General features: G+C 43.8%; 1 protein-coding gene across 4 annotated transcripts in view; it reads left to right on the top strand.

The window, feature by feature from the left end:
• Positions 1-519: 519 nt before the first annotated feature.
• The window catches only part of PTPRK (protein tyrosine phosphatase receptor type K), a 348,184-nt gene continuing 327,233 nt past the window's right edge, over positions 520-21,470 (top strand). For 2 of the 4 annotated variants that reach the window (XM_044291906.1, XM_044291904.1), the window contains exon 1: positions 522-949. In XM_044291906.1, the coding sequence (XP_044147841.1) occupies positions 871-949 (79 nt within the window). In that variant the 5' untranslated portion in view covers positions 522-870. Of the gene's footprint in view, positions 950-21,470 lie in introns of all 4 variants that reach the window. The other 2 variants (XM_044291903.1, XM_044291905.1) reach the window with 2 other exon arrangements.

The following is a 21,470-nucleotide window of genomic DNA, read 5'->3' as shown; positions in this document are numbered from 1 at the left end:
GTACAGCAGTCTTTACACCCACAGATTATGGTGTATATGGACAGTACTAGGATGTATATAAAGTACAGCTGTCTTTACACCCACAGATGATGGTGTATATTGATAGTTCTAGGATGTATATAAAGTACAGCAGTCTTTACACCCACAGATGATGGTGTATATGGACAGTACTAGGATGTATATAAAGTATAGCTGTCTTTACACCCACAGATGATGGTGTATATGCACAGTACTAGGATGTATATAAAGTATATATGAACAGTACTAGGATGTATATAAAGTACAGCTGACTGTAAACCCACAGACACAGTGGTGCACCAGTAGACGATGGTGCTGGCATTAGTTGGCAGTGAGTGGCAGCAGCCCCGGTGATACCATGCCCCTAGCTCTGCTGGTGGCGTCTACCTGACCCTCCAGTCATTCAGCAGCGTCTCCGCCTCCTGCAGCCGCCTCCTCCCCGTCTCCAGCTTTCCTCCAGGTAATAGATCCACTAGCGGCAGTCTCCCGGCAGTAACTGCATCCACAGCTCCGGTCCCCTACTCTTCCCTGCGCCTTCGGCTCCAGTAGGAGGCGCTGTGCTCGTCCCCAGGGATCCCACATTCCCGAGCGGGGTTAGTTTGCTATAGCAGGGTGACGTCAGGGCTGCCTCCTCCTCCTCCTCTCCCCCAGCCGAACCCCTGAAAGTAACTCTGGACAGGCGAGTGCTGGGAACCGCCGAGCATGGAGAGCCGTGACTGTGGAGCGGGCGCCGGAGAACGGACTGGCGAGCCCCTCATGTGATCTGCTGCTCGGAGCCGTGTGCGGGAACTATCCCGGAGCCCTGAGGATTACTCGTGTGGAGCTTCACCTGAGAAACTTGTGCTGAGGAGGATGGACGTGTACCTGAGACTGCTGCTCCTGCTGCTCGGCGCTCCGGGGCTGGCATCGATCCGCGGGCAGCTGTCTGCAGGTGAGGGCTTAGGCACGGAGCCGAGTGCGGAGAAAGTTCCCGGAGCGCTCCCCCCGCCCGGGCCCGGAGTCTCCGCCGCTCGAGAAACTTTCCTGCTCCTGGTCTCCGGGCACCGGGCTTTTGTCTCTGTGGTAATGACTGCTGCAGCGTGTACCTTAGTGTGTGTGTTTACTATACTATACATTATATATATATATATATATATATATATATATATATATATATATATATATGTGTGTTTACTATACTATACAGTGTGTACTGTGCAGTATGTATATAGTGTGTGTTTACTATACTATACAGTGTATATAGTGTGTACTGCACAGTGCAGTGTATATAGTGGTTACTATACAGTGTATATAGTGTGTACTGCACAGTGCAGTGTATATAGTGTGTTTACTATACTATGCAGTGTGTATATATAGTGTGTGTGTGTATTATACAGTGTATATAGTGTGTACTATGCAGTGTATTTAGTGTGTGTTTACTATTCTATACTATACAGTGTATATAGTGTGTACTGCACAGTGCAGTGTATATAGTGGTTACTATACAGTGTATATAGTGTGTACTGCACAGTGCAGTGTATATAGTGTGTTTACTATACTATGCAGTGTGTATATATAGTGTGTGTGTGTATTATACAGTGTATATAGTGTGTACTATGCAGTGTATATAGTGTGTGTTTACTATTCTATACTATACAGTGTATATAGTGTGTACTACACAGTACAGTGTGTATATAGTGTGTACTGTGCAGTGTGTGTGTGTATATAGTGTGTGTTTACTATACAGTGTATATAGTGTGTACTACACAGTGCAGTGTATATAGTGGTTACTATACAGTGTATATAGTGTGTACTGCACAGTGCAGTGTATATAGTGGTTACTATACAGTGTATATAGTGTGTACTGCACAGTGCAGTGTATATAGTGTGTTTACTATACTATGCAGTGTGTATATATAGTGTGTGTGTGTATTATACAGTGTATATAGTGTGTACTATGCAGTGTATATAGTGTGTGTTTACTATTCTATACTATACAGTGTATATAGTGTGTACTACACAGTACAGTGTGTACTGTGCAGTGTGTGTGTGTATATAGTGTGTGTTTACTATACAGTGTATATAGTGTGTACTACACAGTGCAGTGTATATAGTGTGTGTGTTTACTATTCTATACTATACAGTGTATATAGTGTGTTTACTATACTATACAGTGTATATAGTGTGTACTACACAGTGCAGTGTATATAGTGTGTGTGTTTACTATTCTATACTATACAGTGTATATAGTGTGTGTTTACTATACTATACAGTGTATATAGTGTGTACTATACAGTGTATATTACACAGTATAGTGTATACTGCACAGCGCAGGGTATATAGTGTGCGCCCTGCACAGCGCAGGGTATATAGTGTGCGCCCTGCACAGCGCAGGGTATATAGTGTGCGCCCTGCACAGCGCAGGGTATATAGTGTGCGCCCTGCACAGCGCAGGGTATATAGTGTGCGCCCGTGTACACCCACCACCTCCTGCTCTTTGTTAGGAGACCAGGGTTACATAAAGGCTGCAGTGTATATAACAGTGGAGGAGCTCACATACCTTTCACTCTTCTTTCAGTGTATACCTTGTACTTAGTAGCCATGTATACAGCACAGGAAGGCTACAGTGTATACACAGCCACTTACTACAAAGTATACACCTTATCTATACCTCACATGAAGGCTGCCTGTATACTTTGTAGTAAGCAGCTATGTATACCCCACATGAACACCCACAGTAGCTATACGTAACCCAGGGGAAGGCTGCAGTGTATACTTTGCAGTGTAACGTCTGTTACTAGATGGTACCTGGCAGCCCTAGTCCTTTATTTCTGAGCTGAGAGGCCAGGCTGACATGAAGGTTATATTGTATACTCTGTAATGCGCAGCTGTATATACCCCCCCAATGAAGGCTGCAGTGTATACTCTGTAATGCGCAGCTGTATATAGCCCCCATGAAGGCTGCAGTGTATACTCTGTAATGCGCAGCTGTATATATCCCCCATGAAGGCTGCAGTGTATACTCTGTAATGCGCAGCTGTATATACCCCCCATGAAGGCTGCAGTGTATACTCTGTAATGCGCAGCTGTATATAGCCCCCATGAAGGCTGCAGTGTATACTCTGTAATGCGCAGCTGTATATACCCCCCATGAAGGCTGCAGTGTATACTCTGTAATGCGCAGCTGTATATAGCCCCCATGAAGGCTGCAGTGTATACTCTTTAATGAGCAGCTGTATATACCCCCCCCAATGAAGGCTGCAGTGTATACTCTGTAATGCGCAGCTGTATATACCCCCCATGAAGGCTGCAGTGTATACTCTGTAATGCGCAGCTGTATATAGCCCCCATGAAGGCTGCAGTGTATACTCTTTAATGAGCAGCTGTATATACCCCCCATGAACAACCACAATAGCTATACGTAACCCAGGGGAAGGCTGCAGTGTATTCTCTGTAATGCGCAGCTGTATATACCCCCCATGAAGGCTGCAGTGTATACTCTGTAATGCGCAGCTGTATATATCCCCCATGAAGGCTGCAGTGTATACTCTGTAATGCGCAGCTGTATATACCCTCCATGAAGGCTGCAGTGTATACTCTGTAATGCGCAGCTGTATATAGCCCCCATGAAGGCTGCAGTGTATACTCTGTAATGCGCAGCTGTATATACCCCCCATGAAGGCTGCAGTGTATACTCTGTAATGCGCAGCTGTATATACCCCCCATGAAGGCTGCAGTGTATACTCTGTAATGCGCAGCTGTATATACCCCCATGAAGGCTGCAGTGTATACTCTGTAATGCGCAGCTGTATATACCCCCATGAAGGCTGCAGTGTATACTCTGTAATGCGCAGCTGTATATACCCCCCATGAAGGCTGCAGTGTATACTCTGTAATGCGCAGCTGTATATACCCCCCATGAAGGCTGCAGTGTATACTCTGTAATGCGCAGCTGTATATAGCCCCCATGAAGGCTGCAGTTTATACTCTGTAATGCGCAGCTGTATATACCCCCCATGAAGGCTGCAGTGTATACTCTGTAATGCACAGCTGTATATAGCCCCCATGAAGGCTGCAGTGTATACTCTGTAATGCGCAGCTGTATATACCCCCCCCAATGAAGGCTGCAGTGTATACTCTGTAATGCGCAGCTGTATATACCCCCCATGAAGGCTGCAGTGTATACTCTGTAATGCGCAGCTGTATATACCCCCCATGAAGGCTGCAGTGTATACTCTGTAATGCGCAGCTGTATATAGCCCCCATGAAGGCTGCAGTGTATACTCTGTAATGCGCAGCTGTATATACCCCCCATGAAGGCTGCAGTGTATACTCTGTAATGCGCAGCTGTATATAGCCCCCATGAAGGCTGCAGTGTATACTCTTTAATGAGCAGCTGTATATAACCCCCATGAACAACCACAATAGCTATACGTAACCCAGGGGAAGGCTGCAGTGTATACTCTGTAATGCGCAGCTGTATATACCCCCCATGAAGGCTGCAGTGTATACTCTGTAATGCGCAGCTGTATATACCCCCATGAAGGCTGCAGTGTATACTCTGTAATGCGCAGCTGTATATACCCCCATGAAGGCTGCAGTGTATAATCTGTAATGCGCAGCTGTATATATTCCCCATGATGACTGCAGTGTATACTCTGTAATGCGCAGCTGTATAGACCCCACAGTAGGTATGTATACCCCAGGGGAAGGCTCAAGTATACACTTTGTACTGTGGGGTCTGTTACTAGCTGGTCCCCTGGTACCCGTCAGCCCCAGTCCTTTATCTCGGAGGTGCCAGGATGACATGAGGGCCATAGTGCACAGGAGAGTTCATGGCTGGGGCTGGATTACGTCTAGTTGTTTGGATCTCCCCCTCCTCCTCCAGACTGGAGTTGGGGAGGAAGTAGAGAAGCCTCTCGGCCCCTTCCCCCACCCTACCTGTTGCATTAGTGTTGGTGAGATCTGCATCTGTCCAGCCTGGAGCAATTACTGTACTTCTCAGTAAGGTCTCTTTCACACCAGCGTGACGGATTAGGTCCGGGTGCGTTCAGTGAAACTCGCACCATTTTGCAAGCAAGTTCAGTCAGTTTTGTCTGCGATTGCGTTCATTTGTTTAGTTTTTTCCGTGCGGGTGCAATGCGCATGATAAAAAAAAAAACGGAAGGTTTACAAACAACATCTCCTAGCAACCGTCGGTGAAAACGCACCTGCGCGTTCTTGCGGGTGCAATGCATTTTTCACTGAAGCCCCATTCGCTTCTATGGGGCCAGGACAGTGTGACTAACGCAGAATATAGAACATACTGCGTTTTTCACGCAACGCAGGACTGATGCGTGAAAAACGCTCATGTACACAGACCCGTTGAAATGAATGGATCAGGATTCAGTGCGGCTGCTATGCGTTCACGTCAGGCATTTCAGCCGCGCGGAAGACTCGCTTGTGTGAAAGGGGCCTAACTGCGCAGTGCCTGGACTATCTCACCCTGGCACTAGTGATGGCAGGGAGCTCTCAGGCAGCCAAGCAGGCCAGTTGGCAATTTTCTAATAATTGCTTCTCTTCAAAAATTCCCCTGTAGTGATCAAAAAGTGGAGCGAAAACTTCTAGCTCAGCTGAAAGGTTTGATTAGCAGCGCGCTCTTCCTTCAAGCACTGGGTGTAGAGAGGAGAGGTGCTGGCGGTTCCTGCGCTCACACTGCCTCCATGCCGAGATTGTTCGGAGCTGCACAACAAAGGCTTATGCATTCCATGTGAATAGAATGCGAGTCTGGCCTTGAAAAGAAAACTGTCTGCCTATGGCAGAAGTTCATTAAGGGAAGGGAAAATTAATTGGATTTTGCACTGCGAGGAATTGTCCATTACCTGTCATCTAAGATTTTCTGGGGGCTTTTAGTCCACCCCCCTCTTCTTTCCGATCCAGTCTTTATGCTAACAAATACTCAAGGAGTATTATCTGTACTTTATACTTTCTCTCCTCTTCCTGAATCCTGACCCATTTTTTTCACGCATCAGTTCTGCGTTGCGTGAAAAACGCGGCATGTTCTATATTCTGGGTTTTTCACGCAGCCCTGGCCCCATAGAAGTGAATGGGGCTTCAGTGAAAAACGAATTGCATCCACACGGAAAAGAGCTGAGCGCAATCGCAGACAAAACTGACTGAAATTGCTTACAAAATTGTGCTTTTTTTTTTTTTTTTAACTGAGCGCATCCGGATCTAATCGGTCATGCTCGTGTGAAAGGGGCCTAAGGCTGTGGGTCCGGCTGTGGTTAGTGTCCAGCCGATTCCCGGAATTCTCTGCTGGAAGTGGCGGCCTGATTGCCCCCAACGCAGATGTGAAACTAGCTTAATCTAGTCTAATTATACAGTTATAAGCAGTTTCCCAGTGGATAGGTGATAACTGCTAGATCGTGGGGAACCCCCCACTGAATGCCAGAACTAAGGCCCCTTTCACACGAGCGAATTTTCCGCGTGGGTGCAATGCGTGACGCTTAGCACCCGCTCTGAATCCTGACCCATTCATTTCAATGGGTCTGTGTACATGAGCGTTTTTGTTCTATATTCTGTGTTTTTCACGCACAGAAGTGAATGGGGCTGCGTGAAAAACGTATCGCATCCGCAAGCGGGTGCAGATGCAGCGTGTTTTTCACTGATGGTTGCTAGGAGATGTTTGTAAACCTTCAGTTTTTTTTATCACGCGTGTGAAAAACACATCAAAACGCATTGCACCCACGCGGAAACAACTGAATACAGCCGCAGACAAAACTGACTGAACTTGCTTGCAAAATGGTGCGAGTTTCGCTGAACGCATCCGGAGCCAATCCATCACGCTCGTGTGAAAGAGGCCTAAGGCCTTGTTCACACTTCAGTGTTTGGTCAGTGATTTCCATCAGTGATTTGTGAGCCAAAACCAGAAGTGGAGCCTCCACAGACATGAAGTAGAAGGGAAAGATCTGCTACTGTTCTGTGTTTAGAGCCGCACCTGGTTTTGGCTCACAAATCACTGACCAAACACTGAAGTGTGAACGAGGCCTAAGGGTCTTGTGTTCCTTGTTTAAATGGAGCAGTGACCAACATTCAGCCCCCTCCGATCTTACAATTAACACCTATCCACTGGAAAATTTTGGTTTAACTGCAGTATCCCTTTAACCCCTTAGCAACCAATGAACATACATGTATGTCACTGGTTGCTAGGAAGTGTATGGCGTGTGCTCACGAGCTGAGCCCGATCCATACATGGGTGGGTACTGGCTGTGTCATACAGCTAACATTTGCCTGCTACGACTGGGATCGGAGATAACTCTGACCCTGGCTGTTTAACCTCTCAGAGGATGCGCATGCCCCCCCCTCCCCCCTCCTATCTGCACCCACAATATGTAATTACTGGGCGCTGATCAGTTGCTTTGGGGGGGGGGGGGATTTCTGAACGCCTGACAGTGACTGAACGGAAGGCATACTGATGCAAACTGAACAGATTTCTATCCATTCAGAATGCATTGGGAAATGCCTTCATAGAGCCCTTTTGACGGAACTCTATGCCGGAAAAGAATAACGCTAGTGTGAAAGTACCCTAATCCTACTATTAGGGTTCATGCACACGTTTTACGTTCAGTATGCGTTACTTATACTGAACCATTCATTTCAATGGGTCAGCAAAAAATTCCATATTGGTTTTTCTGTTCCGTTCGAAGATGGAACATGTTCTATTATTGCCCACAAATCATGTTCCGTGGCTCCATTCAAGTCAATGGGTCCGCAAAAAAAACAGAACACATACGGAATGTACTCTGTCTTCCGTATCAGTTTCTTTTTTGCGGAACCATCTATTAGAAATCTTGTGCTAAACTCAATTTTTTCTATGTAATTACTGTATATGCCATACGGATAAACGGAGCCAGAAACGCTACTGTAACACAAACTGAAAAATTGATCCGTTAAAAAATGGCCCGCAAAAACACTGAAAAAGCCCTACGGTCGTGTGCATGAGGCCTTAAGAAAAGTAAAAATCAATATAAAAAATGCTAAAATATTAAAAGTAAAACAAGCTTTCCCGTGTCTCATTAGAAGTAAAGAAGAAATAAACATAATTAACAACGTGCCTGCTAAAATATTACAAAAAAACTGCATGCTAAAGAAAAATAAAATCCTCAGTGGCAGAATTGTTGTTTTTGGTCTCGGGGCCTCACAAAAAGTTACGTTTACATGAAAATAGTATCAGTCAAGACTACAGCGCGGCCTGCTGTGATCAAGACCCCACACAGCACCGTCAGAATATGGCGGCACACAGACTGTTTATTAATTGAATGAGTTATTAATCTAAGTCGTAAAATATAACAAACTCTGTAAATTTGGTATCGCCATAAATTTGTACTGAGCTGCAGAATAAAGATGTTATTTTCATTGCATCCTGAACTCCTGAAGAATTTTTTTTTTTTTTGTTTTACAGTTTTTAAGTACATTACATATACCATTAAATGGTTCCATTAAAAAGTGCAAGCAAAAATGAAGAGGGTTATTTATCAAACTGGTGTAAAGTAGAACTGGCTTAGCTGCCCATAGCAACCAATCAGATTCCTCATTTCATTTCCCAAAGGAGCTGTTCAAAATGAAAGCTGGAATCTGGTTGCTAGTGGCCACTAAGCCAGTTCTACTTTACACCAGTTCGATAAATGACCCCCTGTGAAAATGTTGCCCCCGACATGTGCTTGGTTCGGATGGGGTTAAAGGGGCACTAAACTGCAGCCAGCCTTTCTCTGATACGATCTGGTTTTGGGTTAATCCCTTCTTCCTGGATGCACTTATGTCTCTTGTGTTTTCTGCTATGATCCTCTCTTAACTCGCTGGGTACGGGATCGATATTTCAGAATATGCACGGGCCTGGCTGTACGATTGCTATGGCCGGTGAAGTGCGCTATTGATGTCTGCGCACAAGTTGGGGGCCTTTATTGAGCTTGGACAAGTGTTTCAGTTAATTGAAAGTTTGAGCAAGAGCGGCGTTACCTATTGCCAAGAGCTGAGCTTATAGCAGAGGGACTGTGTGTCAGTCTGGCAGAGCCGGTGGTTCTTCCTATTCTCCGCCTCATTCTGTGTTCTGCAGATGTAGCAGAGCTGAAGGCGTCATTGAACTGAGAACGCATTGGAAATCATTGCTATCACAGTGAATAACGGCGGCTCTGCCACAATTCTGGATTTCAATCTAGATCTCAGGGAGTCTGCGTGCAGTATTTTAGTGGTTAATTTATTGCTGTCATTTGCTAGGGTTTGCCTCTAATCCGTGTGCCATTCTACAGCCAATGTGTTCCTATTTGAAAAGCCACAGGCTTCAAAAGCAATTATTTGTACAGTTTGCCTTTGTGATAAGGGGAAAGGTTATTATTTGGCTTATTGTCTGTTGGAAGACGCGGTTTGGAATTCTGCTAAGTTTTCTGGACTACATGACTTGGCATCTGCTTTTCCATCTGCATGTAGACTTGACGTATATGTGGTTAGAGATGGACGCTAATATTCTGTAGCTTTATGTTTGAACAGTCTGACTGCTCATATTTGGGAAGAGCAGGGGTCTGGCGAATCCTGATCGTGAAGAACCACCAGAGCCAGTGATTGGCTGAGCAGCATTCCCACCCAATTATTGGCTTAAGTGGGTCTTCTCACTAGCCAGTGATTGGCTGAGCAGCATAGACAGCCATTTCCTGATGTGTCATGACAGCAGCAGGAAGTGGAGCCTAGCGGAGAACCCCAGCGGTAGGGGATGGGCGAGGAAAGTCCTGTTATTTTTTTTTACAGGACGTGCATCCCAGCCAATATGGAAGAGATCAGCGGAAATTAAAGGGAACCTGTCTACAACTTTATGCTGACCTCACTGAGGGCAGCATAAAATAGTGACAGAAATGCTGATGTCAGCGGTGTATCACTCATGAGCTACAAGTAAGTGGTTGCCGAGAACCAACATCATAATCGTTGCAGCCCAGGCCTGGAAAAGAGTCAAATCTACCTGAGAAGAGTCCTGGTTATACATAATCTCCTGCTCTCCTCGCCCATCTGCTGCTGATTGGCAGTTCTCTCCTAGAGAGAAAGGGAGAAAGCTAGGTAGAAGCCTGTCAGCCATCAGCAGGTGGGCAGGAGAGCCGGAATTTATGAACAACCAGGACTCTTCTCAGGTGGCCAGGACTCTTCTCCAGGCCCAGTCTACAATGATTGTGATGTCGGTTCAGACAGACGGATAAAATCAACTCACCCGTCTCTACTTTATACTGCCGTTAGTATGGGCAGCATAAAGTTGATGACAGGTTCCCTTTAACTCCTCAGTTTCAGGAACATGTAGAAAATATGCAGACGAAAGGACCCTTTACACAGGCCGAGAATCCGCCAGACAATAGCTTACAAACGTTTGCAGTAACTCTCGTTAGCAACTATCTGGCAGTGTAAAGGTGCACTCGAATCGCTCGATAGTTGGATTGTTTGTGCTGTCACCTAAATCGTTTACCAGCAGCAAGTTGTGCCATCTAATCATGCTCTGCTGCCAGGCACGAGTATGTAGGGGGCAAGTGATGGCATTAGTGATCATTCCTCCCCATACTGTGGAGGAGATTGCCACGTGTAAATGCGGCGGTCTCCTTCATTGACGAGCAGGAGCTTGCCGAAAAGGAACCGTTCCTTCCCGATGGTCCCTTGGAAATTTGGCCTGTGTAAAGGGGCCTTTAAGGCTACTCTCGCATGACAGTATTTTTTTCAGTTTTTATAAGCCAAACCTAGTGGAACATAGAGAAAAGAGATCTCTACATACTGCTGTGTGAATGAGTCCTAAGACAGGGTAAGCACTTTTATCTGGTGTTATTCATTTCTAAATTTAGTGTTACTTTTAAACAGATTATCCCATGAATCATTAATCTGCAGTGTGTCTGGCACAAAAACATACCCTGTCATTATTATTATTATTATTATTATTATTTGTTGCTTCCCTTGATGCTGATGCTAATCAGTGCTGATGGAGACTGATTCTCTCCAGAGCCTGTCTCCTTCCACCTCTGGCATCTGAAAACATAATCCCTTAGTACTACTATTTTTCTCAGCTATAATGTTCTGCTGCTGCATTGTCATGTTCAAGAAACCAATTTGAAATGATTCGAGCTTTGTGACATGGTGCATTATCCTGCTGGAAGTAGCCATCAGAGGATGGGTACATGGTGGTCATGAAGGGATGGACATGGTCAGAAACAATTCTCAGGTAGCCAGTGGCATTTAAACGATGGCCAATTGGCACTAAGGGGCCTAAAGTGTGCCCAGAAAACATCCCCCACACCATTACACCACCACCACCAGCCTGCACAGTGGTAACAAGGCATGATGGATACATGTTCTCATTCTGTTTACGCCAAATTCGGACTCTACCATTTGAATGTCTCAACAGAAATCGAGACTCATCAGACCAGGCAACATTTTTCCAGTCTTCAACAGTCCAATTTTGATGAGCTCGTGCAAATTGTAGCCTCTTTTTCCTATTTGTAGTGGAGATGAGTGGTACCCGGTGGGGTCTTCTGCTGTTGTAGCCCATCCGCCTCAAGGTTGTGCGTGTTGTGGCTTCACAAATGCTTTGCTGCATACCTCGGTTGTAACGAGTGGTTATTTCAGTCAACGTTGCTCTTCTATCAGCTTGAATCAGTCGGCCCATTCTCCTCTGACCTCCTAGCATCAACACGGCATTTTCGCCCACAGGACTGCCGCATACTGGATGTTTTTCCCTTTTCACACCATTCTTCGTAAACCCTAGAAATGGCTGTGCATGAAAATCCCAGTAACTGAGCAGATTGTGAAATACTCAGACCAGCCCGTCTGGCACCAACAACCATGCCACGCTCAAAATTGCTTAAATCACCTTTCTTTCCCATTCTGACATTCAGTTTGGAGTTCAGGAGATTGCCTTGACCAGGACCACAACCCTACATGCATTGAATTGAAGCAACTGCCATGTAATTGGTTGACTAGATAATCGCATTAATGAGAAATAGAACAGGTGTTCCTAATAATTCTTTAGGCGAGTGTATTTCTATTTGCTGCTCTATCATGGTTTGATTGTGGATAGAGTGACTGAACATGTGTGTCCACCAGCACTTTTTTGTTTTACCGCAGGTTTGTGGCAATTCCTGAAGCATTTTTTAAACAGGGAAAATGTATCAATACTGGTGCAAAAGAAAGATGACTTAGTTGCTTATAGCAACAAATCAGATATCGCCTTTCATTTTACAGAAAGGAGCTCTGATTGGTTGCTGTGTGCAACTAAGCCAGTTTTGCCAAATCGAGTGTGTTTGAGAAATTGCATTTTCTTTATGACTCATGCGCCAGTCTTGTACTCCCTGCAGATAGTGCATCTCTGCCCTGACGTGCGCCTGATCCTGAAGTCTACACAAACTACAGGCTGACGTATACTTCACCTATAACTTACTCCACGTTCTGGCGGAAGTTATAGTAAAGCCGGCGGGTATTGCTAAGCCACACCCTCTTTTCTCTGCACTTCGAACGAGTGCCAGGAAGCTTAAAGTCGCAAATTATACATGCACGCTATTATTGTGGTGTAACGTAATTAGAAATGCCCCTCAATATGTCAAAACTCCTACAAAAAAAACAAGAACTACAGAAGGCTGTGTTTTTGGAAAGAATCCTGAAAGAGAACCTAAGAGAAGCCTACTGTTCATATATCCCATAGACTTTTAGATAACATCTGCAGATGGCTTTTTTACAGCAAAAAGGCCACCAAAACCCTTTGTGTGAAGCCACTTTTATGCTTGTATTGTTTACTAGGTTTTCTTTTTCCCATGGTTCAGTTACGAATACATGTTCTCCACAGTCACGGAGTATCATGTTTCAAGGAGTGGCTGAGGTCGGTTCAGTTCCTGCTATAAGGCACAGACCACTTCGGCTCTATGGTCCTGGGAGATTCTTCTCCTAATAAAGTTGGTGTTACCGAGGGCAGTCATAACTGATGCATTTAGAGTTAGAAGTAAAGCCATACTGAGAGAGCCACGCAGGCGGTATGCTGCTGAATTGTCTATGCTGGTAGCGGAACAGGTCCACCAGCCCTGCACCTTGGTTGTCATTGGGTCCCTGAATTCTACCCCAGACGATGATCACAGTTAGAGCTAGCTAGAAGGTCTTCCTGGGCCAGTGTTGATCAGTCATAGCACAATAATACCGTATATTCAGACAGTAATTCACCCAAGTTTTCATGAAAACAGTGGAGATGGCTGAAAGTTCGAAACAAAATCCACATGTTAAATGCAGATTTTCCTTCATATTTTGCCACTGGTGTGGCAATCGGTGAAATGTAGCCCAAGTGTATTGGTATTCATGACCAACAGACACTGGCATGCTCCAACTGTTATTCATTGCTTCTGCCCAACCAAGGTAAACTCCAGTCTGAGTTATCATTCTACCTTCGCTCACCATATGGCTATATAAACTCAATAGTGTATAGGCAGCTTAAGTTAGACTGATCTTCCACCATTTAGCTAATGTTCTGGGGATTGGTCTAGGCCCTAGAGGTCGGTCCCAACTGATCATACAGTGATGGCATTCCCTAGCATTGGGGGGGCTTTCAGTTCTACCATTGGCAGCAGCCATTGGTGTTAGATGGTTGCTTCCTATTGCTGAGAACATTATGTGGATTCTCTGTCACATATTGGATGAGGCAGTTGGCTTTGTGGATAATGCATGTAGTTTGGTATATGTACATGTCTATGGCGGTAGCCTGTCTGATCCATTAGTCCAGTCAGATGTTACCCAGAAATTGGAGTGAAAAAGCACTGTGGCATTTGTGAAGTCTATTTAAAGGGGTATTCCAGTAAGAACATGTTATCCTCTGTCCACTGGGTAGAGTCATAGGAGTCCAACCACCGATCTGAGAATGTGGGTCCTGTGTTTTCTGTTTGGAGGGGCTGCACACTACTGCTTGGTTCAATCCCTGGTGGGCTGCTGAACGTAGCTGGGTACAGTGCTTGCCCATCTCTGCCAGTGCCTAGAGTGGCAGTGTGTAAACTCGACTGCCAGTCGGTTCAGATGCCCGTTCTCGATCAGTGTGTGTTTCATATTTGCTTATGGATTTTCAGCTAACATATGGCTGCAAGGTTTTTATTTTTAAAAAAATCCAGAAAGGATGTTGCAGAAATGTGTTTTTCTTAAAATTGCTGCTTGTAAAACCACCCACGACACTGCCAAATCATGTTACCAGGGCAGAGAAGTTGGTACAGCTTCCCCAGGTTATACGCACAGATGGCTCATAAATACCAGCAAACCCTATATTCCCAGTTGCTGTTATCATTTGGTGTATTGCTGCAAAAAAAAGTCTCGTATGACGTGTGAAGTGTACATTCACCTACAAATATGGACGCGTATATCGCATCATATGTACAATTTAAAGATCCCAGCAATTCTTCTGTCAGATGAAAATTGAGAGGAGGAAGAAATCAACACATGTTCTCTGCAAGATGTCTACAAGACTGTTCTTTTCAGGAACAACGGGGAGTGCTGCAGTCTGACGCACACAATGTGGATACTTTATTTTATTTTTGTTTTTTTTCTTCATTTACTGAGCCGTTCACCCTTTGCGATTTTTAACTGCCCTTGTTTTCTTGTGTGAAGGCTATCAGCTAGATTTTGTAGATGTTTTTAAGAGACACCTACTTTTCAAGCAGCCATATTTTCCATTTGGTCCTCGATGACTTTAAGCAGCTGATAGAGCAGATTCATTTTTTTTTTTTTTTTTTTTTTTTTTTTGTCCACCTTTCTGTTTTTAGCAATGTTTTTTTTTTTTTTTAATCAGTGTATGTTCTGGAACTGGAGAAGAGATAAACACTAATGTGGTGCACTAGTATTAAGAAATCATCTCCTAGGTCCTATCTTGATTGATCCCGAGCTTCAAATCACATAAAGGTAGTCAAGTCATAACTGAGCTCAATGTAGAGCAATAGTGCCGTAAACTCCCCCTAGTGGTGATTTTGGGATCATATAAGTTATCTTCATCTATGCATGGCACGTTGGGCTCTAAATCATGCCCTAACTACTGTAAAGGCATGTGTAGACATGAATGGGCATGGAAATGGTGTTCACAGGTTCTTCCCATCTAGCCTCCTGAATGAATAAACCTTTTGCAGAGTGTGATCTGCTCCACAATTGCTTTCTGGAACGTGTCATAATGCATTCCATTAATGCTGCCTAATTGTCGTCATTCCATCTGCTATCTCAACAGCTCTGCAGAGCGCCGGTATCAGGGGTTTCTTTAAAACCTGCTCATTAATCCTGCCACGTTCTGATTACGTTATCACTTAATCCATTACACTTCTCCATTATCAGGATTTAGTTCTGCGTCGTACAGAGTTTTACTGTGCTTATGAACTACTTAGTAAGGATTGTGAGGGTTGTTTATGAAGAAATATACACAACTTTTTGGGATATTTTACAGGCAGATTTGGTCACAAAGGGGTTTTGCATCAAAATCTGAGGCTTTTCCGCGCTCATGCTACTTTTCTGAGGTGGTGGGGAAGAGGACAGGCCATCTGTCCCCTCTCATTTACCATTTTCTTCACCACTTTATGGTGTGGCAAATGTTCTTAAACTACACCCGCAAGGTAGATAGCCTAGTTTAAACCATTTCACATGGCTGGTAGAATCAAGCGCCAAGGTTAGGTAGCGTTTCCTTATGTGGACATCTGTTTTTTGTTTCCGAACCCATTGGTGTGTGAGTATCAGACAGAATGGTACATGCTGAAACCAACAGTTCATGAGGAAAAGCGATGTGCACCAATTACCTTAATGGGTCCATGTGCTGTGCGGGTGCAGCCCTGATAGCACAATGATGGAAAAGACTGTTGTCTAAATTGAGCCTTGCTGTAAAGGTGTATTCATATGGCGTGCAACAAGTGTACTGCACCCTGAAAATGGTATTGTAGAATACAATGGTATTCTTTCTCTGAATGGTGTCTGCAGTTGATGGAAAATTGTGGTGCATAAATGTACTATATTGTAATATATCAAATGGCCATGCATCCAGCAAGTGCAACCTGATCATGGTGCACCTGAGTATGCCCGAAACGCGTTTTCTTTATTGTAGATGAACTTAAAGGGGTTATCCCATGATCAATGTAAAAAATGAAAATTGGACATCATACAGGGCATGACAACCTCTTTCTAACAAAGCTAGAACCAGCCCTGCACCTCACATGGATCCAGAGATCTCCTGATTCATTGCTCTAATAGATTTATATTAAGCTGACAGCTCAAGGGGAGTGTCTTTTCTGCTGCAGCTCAGGGGGCGTGTCCATGCTCTCCCTATCAGCTCAGGGGGCAGTGGAAAGATTAAACTGAGCATGTGCGGCCTTCTCAGTGTGCAGGACAAAAAAAATAAGAAAAAACTAACAAGCAGGTGGCGCTATACAGATTAAATAGCTCAGTGGCTATACGAAACGTTTAATTGCATGCAATCACAAAACGATTCAGATCCAGGTGCTGCTTTAAAAATTGTAGAATATTTTTCATGCGACAATCCCTTTAAGTGCCACCAAAGGCTTTCCTATGATGGATACAATATGGCTCTCTCAGGGCCTGTTCATACATATTCATGTAGGTGTGAATAAATACTAGTAATTAGGAAACGTCTTATATGGTCAGATATTCAAAACCTATCCTCTTTTCTATTATCGGTTTACCATCAGTGGCTCAGACTGTATTCGTGTGCACTGTACTGTACCACAAAAATGCTTTATGTACTAAGAGAGTCTTTGACACAAGTATGTTACACGGTCAGGACACTTACCAGACATTCTTGACATTTTTTTTCCTATGTTGTCTTTACAACTACTTGCCAAGAATTCTACACAAGCCACTTAAAGAACACACCAATTGTGTAGACCAGAGTTTGAGGTATTGCTCACTATACCAGTTGTCTTACTCCTCTAGCCTCGTGTGGAGTGATATGACCAAATGTTTGTGTGTTGGTGGCGTGTTCCTCACGGTGATCCACTAACCCAGTTGCATATTGGTTCTTTTAATTTGCTGTGAATCTGAGCACTGGCAGTGTTGCACTGTAGTCAACGTATGAATAATTATTTGCCACAACAACTAAGTCTGACCTAGAATGTCATTTTGATTAGTCTGCCGTGTGGTTTTGATGCTGTAAATGGGCAGCACAACAACGACAAAAAATACGGTATATAAACCTTTAAGGCAGCGCTGACACATTGTTAGAAGACGTGACTCTGAATTTATCCAATGCAATTGACTGTCATCCCTTCTGCACAGTACTTAGGGTATAATTCATTTTTCTGGCACAAAATACTCCACTGAGAGTCGACTTTGGAAAAAGCCAAGACCTGAGATATTTAGATTTCAGAGCGTGCATTTAAGATGTGTTTGACAGGACCGAACAGCTCCAAAAAAAGTATTTTGTTGGCTAGGCAAAACATGTGCCCAGGCAATGTTCGCAAGCAAAGTGAGCCTGGAGTTAATCCCTGGCACATCTTGTCTCCTGTTGAAAACAGGCTTAGTTTATTGAAAAAGCTGGATTTGTTTCTACATAATATCTGTAGGACTGCACAAAGTAGTGCGATATGTTTTGGGCTGCGTTCCCATATGTGTTGTGGGACCTCCATTTCGGACTCCATAAAGAGTAGGGGCATGCTACTTACTTTTTCTTGTAAAATGCTGTCGCTTGTCGTGAAACCCAACGGATTCTGTTGATTGGAGTCTGTGTGGTGCTATTTGTGTCCATGTGGTGGATCTGACACTCATGGAGCCTAGCCTAATGCTGGATAATGTTGCCATAGGTTATAGTAGGAACAAGGGCATTATTATTTAACTAGTTCCTCCCGTGAAAGTTCCTTGTTTCTCTGTTCTTATTCTGCATTTGTGCCAGGGTAAAATCTGCACGCAGTAGATATGGTTGTTGGAGTGAACTTCCCAGTAGACTTCATTCTGATGTGTGCCATTTTACAACCATTTTCTGAATGGCTTTTAGTTCACAGTTGGTCTAGGAAGACTGTTGTAAGGGTTGTCTGATATTGATGTTGAACAGGTGATCAATATCAGATCAGTGGGGTCTGATTCCCAGCACCCCCACGATGGACTGTTTTGAAGGGGGTCTCGGCGCTAGTGGAAACTGGGCAACCCCTTTACTAATTGGTCCATTCCTTGTTCTGTGGCCTGTTTGGGACTTCTATCGATGGGATGCAGATTTGCTTGGCATGAATGAGTTTCCAGGGACTGCACCCGATGACTACTGAAAAAATCCAACAGAGCAGATCTGCTTTCGCTCAGATATTGGTTTGTGGCTGGCATATCTCATACACATTCATTTGACAAAAAGGTACAGAAAATGGTCCAAATTGGCCATTTCTTTTGAAATCTAATTGCCATAAAGGGTGTGTTAGTAAGGTAGTAATGCAGACTGTTGGCTTCTGTGGACATAAGAACTGAGGCAGATGACATCCATGTTTGTACATAACTTCATAGTATGTACGCTCTACAAGAGAAACTAGAACTGAACTTTTTCACATTTTGTGCTAATTAGAATAGTTTTCAAAAGCTGGCATATGTAGCCTTTTATGGAAGATTGTACCAGGATATTCCCCCTCCCTCCATTGTGAGGTCACATCGCCCTACAAGGTTCTGCAAGTAGCTGTTTCTTGACTTGGCAAGCCCTAAGAATTCTTGGTCTGTGTTTTTGGCAAACTGTTGAGAAACCTTTGGCAGGAGGTGACCACAATGTTGACTTGTGGCGAGTACCCTGCTGGCTCGGCTTAACTGTAACCAGTGCATGGAACAATTCTTTTCTTTCTTCCCCGGTCACCATTTCCAGAGCTCCCCTTGTGACTCATCTCTTTTATGTACAGATTAATGACCTGGCTGCTCTTGTGTATACACCCTGCATTACAGATGCATTCATCTGCTTGAGGAACGCCTATGTGTGGCATAGAATTACACTTCTCATAAACTCTTCTGACAAAAGACGACTGGCCGCGCTCCTAATGCCCTACCTTCTGATAAAACAATAGGTGTGCCTGAATACTTTTCGGTTTCCAGACTTCCCCTTTGTAGGATCAACTGAACCTGTACAGACGTTTTCTTTGTGTGTCTTGTATTATAGCCTGCCGTACATCGGGACTGGACAGCAAGTTGTCAGAGATTCAGAGAGGTGCACAAATGACTCACATGGCTCTGTTCATACTTGTGCAATCATTTTTTTAGATGCATTGTCATAGGTTTATAATACAAAAAGGCACAGAAAATTGTCTAAATTGGCCATTTCTCTTCCACTCTAATTGCCATAACAGGTACAGAAGATTGTGCGCTTCTATAGGGACAGGAATTAAAGAAAATTATTTTGGTCTTCGTAGAGCGCTTCAGAATATGTAAAAGCTATGGAAACAACAAGAAGTGAACTGAAAATGTCATTTTTGTGCTTACTTGAATAAATGAATACAGCTGTTGGGTATGGGAACTTTAAAAGGATGGCCCAGGATTTCACTATTGATGGCCTTTTCTCTGGAGAGGCCATCAATATCGTAGGGTAGCGATCAGACCCCCTATCCCAGCTGTTCAGACTGTCCACTGTGTAATGGACAGAGCTAGCTACTGCAGCGCTGCATCCATCGAAGTGAGTAACCAGCTCAGTCCACTACACAATGGATGAAGCTTCCCCCGAAACCAGGTAGTTGGATCCCTGCTAAACATGTATTGATGGCCTATCCTGAGGATAGTCCATGAATGGTAAAATCCTTGACGGCATCTTTACGGTCATTGTTTACATGAAATTCTTTAGTGCAGTCCAGACGCCACAGGGTATGATTGGTAGTGGGCTGTACCTGGTATTGCAGCTCAGTCCCAATCACTTACTCTGCAGTACCACGCATGGCCACTGCCACATGTCCAGCGCTGTGGTGGGAAATAACAAAGATGATATGGTTCTTGCTGGAGCGCCATGGGGCTGGAAATCAGATCCCCACTAGTCTGATATTTTATGGGATTTTGGTCCTGAAAAAAATGTCAGAATCTCTTCAGTTATTGACATTCCCTGAGGCTGTAACTATTCTAAATGTGCTGCAGTGTAACATGATGTAAGAGTCACTGGTTCATATATGACATATCCTACATTACATTGTGTACTCTAGGGGAAGGAAGGGGGGCAAATCATTTTAGTCTGGGCCTGCTAAGGCAAACTGTTATTTTGGGGAAGAGAAGCATTGCTCAAGCTTTAAAGGTCATATGAAAGATTTGATTGCCTTTTTATTTTGCCTCTAATCATTCAGCTCATAATTCTCTTTGAGCTTAACCTATCCGCAGTGAAATAATCACCACTTAACAAAAATTACTCATGGGAGCCAATTTCAGTGTCCTTTCTGCTGAACCAGAATGCCAGAGAGGGTACTTTCAGCGTTCCTTACAGCTTTGAAGCAGATAAGACGCCGCCGTACTGTTAAAACACCTAGAAAAACATTAAAAAGGGAATTTTAATCAGATTCACAATGATGCAAGGTTTTGATACATTGAATCTTTTCAAATATATATATATATATATATATATATATATATATATATATATATATATATATATATATATATATATTCTTCTTTAACAACAAGATCACTTTTTCCAGTAACTTTAGCTGTGCTCATTCTCTGGCTGAGTTTGCGATGCGGCCACTGTCCTGTTTCTGAGGTTTTTTAAATTTATTTTTTACCAAAATTGTGGAAAACTACGGTCGCGACTTTTAAAACCCAGACTAAGGTTTTCAAGTATTCTAGGCAACCTGTAGATCCACTTTCTCAGAATATAGGATCAGCCCGTCTACTCGGTAACTGTGATCTAATGTAGTAAATTCTCCATCCTAAAAGTATGGTATGGTGCCAGATCTTTTCTCTCCGGATTGTGCTCAGTATATCAGTATTTAGCAGGAAAATGATGCCAGAATTATGGTTAGTCTTGCTTTGGACACGAGACTAAATGTAAAGCCTGTAGAGAAAAGGCTTCATGCAAACGACCAGATGTGTCGAATCCGCATTTTTTGTGGACTTATTGGGGGACATTTATTAAAACTGGTGTAAAGTAGAGCTGGCTTAATTCCCCATAGCAAGCAATCAGATTCCACCAAGGAGCTGTGGAATCTGATTGGTTGATGTGGGCAACTAAGCCAGTTTTCTTTACACCAGTTTTGATAAATCTGTCACATTGACTTCAATGGGTCTGGCATTTTGCCGCCAAGTATAGGACACGTCCTATCTGTTCGTGGAACAGACTTAATACATGGACCATCCGTGTACTTTCTGCAAAAAGATCAATTATGTTTGCAAAATCAAAATTTGGAGCACGGACCCATTGAACCCAATGGCCCTGATTTATCATTCCTTCCCTCCAGAATTCTGACATCAAAAAGTCGCAAAATAGGGCTTTTGTGACTTTTTGCATTCGCTTGGACCAAAAATTGTGTGACTTT

This window comes from Bufo gargarizans, chromosome 4, assembly GCF_014858855.1.
Source record: "Bufo gargarizans isolate SCDJY-AF-19 chromosome 4, ASM1485885v1, whole genome shotgun sequence".
NCBI classification, from domain to species: Eukaryota; Metazoa; Chordata; class Amphibia; order Anura; family Bufonidae; genus Bufo; species Bufo gargarizans.
This window is presented reverse-complemented; position numbering and strand designations above follow the sequence as displayed.